Source organism: Ascaphus truei, unplaced genomic scaffold, assembly GCF_040206685.1.
Source record: "Ascaphus truei isolate aAscTru1 unplaced genomic scaffold, aAscTru1.hap1 HAP1_SCAFFOLD_312, whole genome shotgun sequence".
NCBI lineage: Eukaryota > Metazoa > Chordata > Amphibia > Anura > Ascaphidae > Ascaphus > Ascaphus truei.
Window position 1 is genome coordinate 309,519 of NW_027456093.1, and position 6,000 is coordinate 315,518.

The 6,000-nt window shown below is 46.6% G+C and overlaps 2 protein-coding genes across 2 annotated transcripts; one reads left to right on the forward strand and one right to left on the reverse strand.

Moving 5' to 3' along the window:
* Positions 1–4,674: 4,674 nt before the first annotated feature.
* On the reverse strand, positions 4,675–5,070 carry LOC142483259 (histone H2A type 1-like). The gene has a single exon (XM_075583324.1). The coding sequence runs from the start codon at positions 5,068–5,070 to the stop codon at positions 4,675–4,677; it is 396 nt and encodes a 131-aa protein (XP_075439439.1).
* A 326-nt stretch (positions 5,071–5,396) lies between these two features.
* LOC142483260 (histone H2B 1.1-like) lies at positions 5,397–5,777 on the forward strand. The gene has a single exon (XM_075583325.1). It carries the CDS (start codon positions 5,397–5,399, stop codon positions 5,775–5,777), a length of 381 nt encoding a protein of 126 aa, XP_075439440.1.
* The last annotated feature ends 223 nt before the right edge of the window (positions 5,778–6,000 follow it).

Consider the following 6,000-nt stretch of genomic DNA (forward strand, 5'->3'; position numbering starts at 1 on the left):
GAGGACACTTCCATGGAACTCATCCCAGCCTTTTGAATTGGACTATATTTGGTCAGATTTTTATTTCCTTTAGGCGCCGGTTTATCTGTTTTTACTGTGTTTTCTGGTTTGTGTCACCTATTTTTCCTGGCTGCCTTCACCTCATTATTTAGGGGTGTATTTATATTTATTAGTTGTCTAATTGTCACTAATTTTTTATTTTCATTGCATTAGCGCTGTTCCCACTGCCCTTCCCCTTAGGCTTTCAAAGATGCTCTAGCCAGTGCTCTGATCCTGGTTGTCCTCGATAACATCAAGCGATTCTTGGTGCAAACCAATGCTTCAACTTATGGCATCAGTGCTGTGCTAAGCCAGGTAGGTGAGGATTGCAGCAAGGATATGTTCACCTACCTAAGCTGCAAGCTGTTGCCTTGGGAGATCACCTATGCCACAATCGAGAAAGAGAGTCTCAACAATGTTTGGGTTCTCAAGAAATTATAGGTCATGTTTACGGGAAGCCTTTCACTGTGATCACTGATCGCAACCCCCTTAGCTTGTTGCAGCGGGTGTAAGGTGAAAATGGGAAGTTGGTGTGACCTCCAGGAGTTTAATTTTACCATTCAACACAAAAAAGTGCAATGAGCAAACCAATGCCAATAGTCATTCCCAGCACGACGATCCCAGCCCCGACAAATGGACTTCCAGGGTCTTCAGCCTTGGAGAGACACCTGATGAGGTAGCTTTCCCAGAGCCTTCATCTTAAAGGGGGATATTTGATGGTATGGGGTAGCCAACCTCACATAATAAAGATGAAGCCCGGCTGGATACCCCAAAACTGTGTGTAATAGCCACCTCGGTGAGGCTCGTTTGGCCTGTGTATAATGTATTTTGTGCAACCTCTTCCAGAAAAGAGCTAATCACTGTGTAATCTCTAGAAGGGGGAAAACGGTAGGAATTGGGAAAAGGGATTGTATCGGTAAAAAAAAAAGCACTTTTGTGCCTTTTAGTAGTACAGTATGTTCCCCATACATTTAGTAAGGCAGCAAGCACTGCCTTTTGTTTTGCTAGCATTTCGGAGAAAAGCTGCTTTGTGACGGAGGCTGGGGTCGGTGTGAGTATGAGGACAATGGTGAGTAGGGAAGGGATGGTAATCAGGTCCGGGAAACTGGTTCTCGTTGGTGCAAAGACTTTTTTCACATGAGAGGCTGAGGTGCCTACCCAGCGGGATGTATGGGGCTGGCTAGTTCAACCGTTGCCGGGTCTGAGTCCCATAGGCACAATTTCCATTGGCTATTTCAAATTTCCCACTCACTAGACCCTCCCTACTCGAGGGGCGGTCAAGAGTGACTAAGCCGGCCCCCTCCTCTGTTTTGTACAGCCGGACAAGACAACGTCCTCCGATTGGCTGGTTGCCCCTACTCCATGAAAAGTATAGGAGCCCGAGAGCTATGTAAGGGGAGAAGCCGATCAGAGTACCAGACAAGTTTTGAAGCTGATCGGACAGGCGACTGGCGGGATTTTAAATAGTGCTATTGGGACAATAGCACTGAGAAGGAGCTGTACAGGGCAAATCTACTGAAGCAGTCCCCTGCACCTAGTTGAGGCTAGATTCTTCTCCCTCAGACCCTTGTTGGCGAAGTGTGTTAAAAAATCTGGTCTCCCGTGACAGGCTTCTTCCCCAAGCTGCGTGGGAAAGATATGGAAGCCTATCAAGCAATGGTTTGGGAGGATGCTGGTGACTACCAGGTGGTAAAAGCACTGCTCTGGTCTCAGTATGAGATCACGCCCGAGACTTACTGGACCCAGTTTCATGCCATGCACAAGGGGTCCACGGATTTGCACACTGACTCTGTGGCCCGGTCAGCCCATCATGCAAAGAGGTGAATAACTGTGTGTTCAGTGAGTATCTTCAATGTATTCCTTAACTTAATCGTGAAGGAGCAATTTGTACTCAAACATTTCCCGGAGGTGAGTGAATGCATTATGGATGGCAAACCATCAATGGCTCAGCAAACTGCCAAGATTACGGATGAGTTCATGGCGGCTCGACTCCTATTCTGGCAACAACCCCAACCGAGTGTTCCAGTTCCTGGCCACCAACCTCCTCGGCACACATAAACCCCAAGGTCCGATGCATCTTTGTGGAGCTGACCAGTGCCCCCTAGTTCCAGAACCCGACCACCAAGTTTACCCATAAGTGGCAATGCTTTGGTTTCAACAGGGCGTGCCACCTGAGGGTGGTTTGCCCCACTGCACTTTGAACCGATCCACCTGCGATGGGACCCACAACCCAGCTCCTCATATAAACGCCAGGGTAAGTCACATTCCCATGCTCAAGCAATAGCAGGTGACCCACCATATCACCCAGGCAACCCAGGTCCCAGTCTCCGAGGCTTCCGAGATTGCTGCCTGTGCTGCAACACAAAGAGGAGCCACCATTGGGCTAGAGCAGATCATTGTGCGGTTGAAATATTTGTGCCCTTATACCATCAGCACTATGATGGTGGCCAGCCAGTTGGACCCTGGCACGGTCATCACTCTTGTCCAACCTGATATGTTTGGGCCAGAGCATCTGCCACCTGTCCGATGGTGCCCCTTAGTCCCTGTAGATGGCCCGTGTTTTCATCGATTAGGGCATGGCCCAGAGCATCCGTAATGGCAGAGACCTCCCAGGCCATAACACCAACATGTTGTTGGGAACTGATTAGGGCAATTTTATGTGCCACTAATAGGGGTAGAGTGTGTCCGTCGAGTGTGCCCTATTGTGGGAGCGAAACATGTTAGTGTGTTTCTCTGGTTGCCAATAACTATGTTTTTACCACACCCTCTTCACCTGTTCCTGCTCGTGGTGCGACGCTATCCTTGGCTATTTGCCAATTTTCTTTCCCATTGTGGCTGTGACCTGCTGTCAGACTTGAGACCTTGCCACATCTGACACTATGTTTGTTCTCAGGGTCCCAAGAATGAAACCATCACTCCCCGGACATTGGAGTTCATCCCTTGGATGTCCTGGAGGAGACCAGTAAAGTAAGCTGGGTGTAACCTGACCAAACTGACAACCCTATCCCTGCCAGTCTGACTAGGGCCAATGAGCCACAGCACAGTCGGCAGTTCCGCAATACCTTGCTGTCAGATCAGAGCTTAGACGGCATGTGGCAGCACGCTGCCAAACCGGTCATTGAGTCCAGATCCGATTGGCTTGTGAGTGCCGCCAGCTCCCATACAGGGAACAGAGCCCAGGGACTCCGGACTGACCATGGACGGGGGTATTAAAACATTTAATAAGTGATGTGTTGGGGCTCAGAATAAACTGGTGCACGCATTGTAGAGAGTATTTTCATTGCTGCCACATTTAGCTACAACTGATTGTGTGTTAAGTGCACATTTTTTTTTTCTATAATAAACAGGGACCTGAGACTCTGGTAAATAATTACATATTTTGCCTAATTTATCCAGTGATGTACGCACATAGATGGGATTGCAATTGAGTAATGGGTTAATATAAACATAATGAAAGTACTTTGTGCAGGAGAAAGGTGAGTTGGCTAGAGTAGCCATGTGTATTAACCCTGGTTGCATATCACATGCTCACTTGTGTGCAGTCCGTGACAGAGAGTATATGGGCCACATGCTCACAGATGGACCGTACATGACATTGCTGTTCCTCAGATTAAAAAAAAAAAATGACACCAGGGACAGGATCTGTCATTTTTAGTTTATAGCACAGAGTATATTAGTGGTACAAAAAAAAATTCTGATTATTGTTCTTGCTCATAAAGGAATTAATTTGATAAATTGTACCTCCAAAAAACTTGTGCTGTTTATTTCGAAGACCAGATGCTGTAATTATGTGTTCTGCGTTTTGGTTATTGAATCTTTCTATACCATTATGCTATTTTATTTTCTAACATGTCAACATTAATTATATTATGACTTGATTTTGCATGTTCGAGGGCAATCTGTAAACAACGTTGGTTGAATATATTTTTTTTTTAATTGTTCTTGCATCAATGTTACTCACTTGTCTTTAATGATACATTATATACATTTTCAGTATAATACACCTTCATGGCTTGCGAATTTGTGTCCGATATAAAAACAGGTTTTAGCCTTTACAAGCCAAGTAATGAAGATACCGATTTCTAATCCAACAGCGCCACCGTGTGGTAAATTGTTTCAAGAATAGACTCCTAATACCAACACATTGCGCCTTTTGTATAATCACAAACAGAAACAAACACTACTTTATAGTGTATTAGCCATGCTACACTACTTTGTTTTCATTTATTTAGCGATGAACTAGAAACAGTTTTTTTGTTTAGCTTTATAGTTATGGTTCCAGCAAACTAAATGCATACTTTAATCAGTTCATCAATTTTATGGGATTTTTTCCTTAAAATTATCAATTAAATATTGATTTGCTTTCTGCAGTGTCGTATCAAACGCATTACTGTTTCTAATGACAGAACTGACACCTCCACATACATGGACTCAAATATACATGACTTTACAAATGAAGAGAACTATTATCATAAACCATTAAAGTGACTTAGAATGGAGATAGAAATATAATAAAAACATGTCCTGCAGGAAATGTGAAATACTATAACGCTTTTTTGATGTTGTGGGTGGCTCTGAAAAGAGCCTTTGTGTTGGGTATGTGGGGATCTCTGCTCCTGGTCTCGGGGGTGAAGCTCACTTGCTGCTCTTGGCCGGTTTGTGGCTCTCGGTTTTCTTGGGCAGTAGCACGGCCTGGATGTTGGGCAGGACACCCCCCTGAGCGATGGTGACCCCTCCGAGCAGCCTGTTCAGCTCCTCGTCGTTCCGCACAGCGAGCTGCAGGTGCCGGGGGATGATGCGGGACTTCTTATTGTCCCGGGCGGCGTTACCGGCCAACTCCAGGATCTCAGCGGTCAGATACTCCAGCACTGCGGCCAAATAGACCGGGGCTCCGGCCCCCACACGCTGAGCATAATTTCCCTTCCGAAGCAGCCTGTGCACACGGCCGACTGGGAACTGCAGCCCAGCCCGAGATGAGCGCGTCTTGGCCTTAGCGCGAGTTTTCCCGCCTTGTTTGCCTCTTCCAGACATCGTGTATCAGTCAGACAGCAGCTCGGGTAACAGGAGAAGTGACAAACCCCGCCCCCTGTGCCCTTATTTATACACGCAGACAGCAGCTGAACTCCTCTGTGATTGGTCAGTTTTGAAAACAGCCAATCAGTTCCATAATCCTGTAACCACCAATCGTCTAATTTGAAAGAAAACTGATGATGTCTTAAACGGTCACATGATAAAGTCAGCCAATAGACGAACAGAATGCAGGGGCTGCTAGTTTGCATAGGACTCCTATAAATAGAGCTGCTGGGGGTTTAGGTGACATTGTTTCTCTGCTGTTTGGAGAGGAAGCATCGCCCGACATGCCTGAACCAGCCAAGTCTGCGCCAGCGGCCAAGAAGGGCTCTAAGAAAGCCGTGACCAAGACCCAGAAGAAGGATGGGAAGAAGCGTAGGAAGAGCAGGAAGGAAAGTTACGCGATCTACGTGTACAAAGTGCTGAAGCAGGTTCACCCTGACACCGGCATCTCCTCCAAGGCCATGGGCATCATGAACTCCTTTGTGAATGATATCTTCGAGCGCATCGCAGGGGAATCGTCCCGTCTGGCTCATTACAACAAGCGCTCGACCATCACTTCCCGGGAGATCCAGACCGCTGTGCGCCTGCTGCTGCCGGGAGAGCTGGCCAAGCACGCCGTGTCCGAGGGCACCAAGGCGGTCACCAAGTACACCAGCGCCAAGTAACCCCGATCTCATCACTGACCCACAAACACAAAGGCTCTTCTAAGAGCCACCCACTTTATCACTATAAGAGATATGATCATATGTCATCTGTGCTCGGGATAAAAGGGAAGTGTTCTATTATACATTGCACTTTCTCAGTTATTTGCTTTTGTAGCTATTATATATTATAAAGTATCTTGTGATGTATTTTTAGCTCTTTCTGGCTTCCTACCCAGCCACGTGT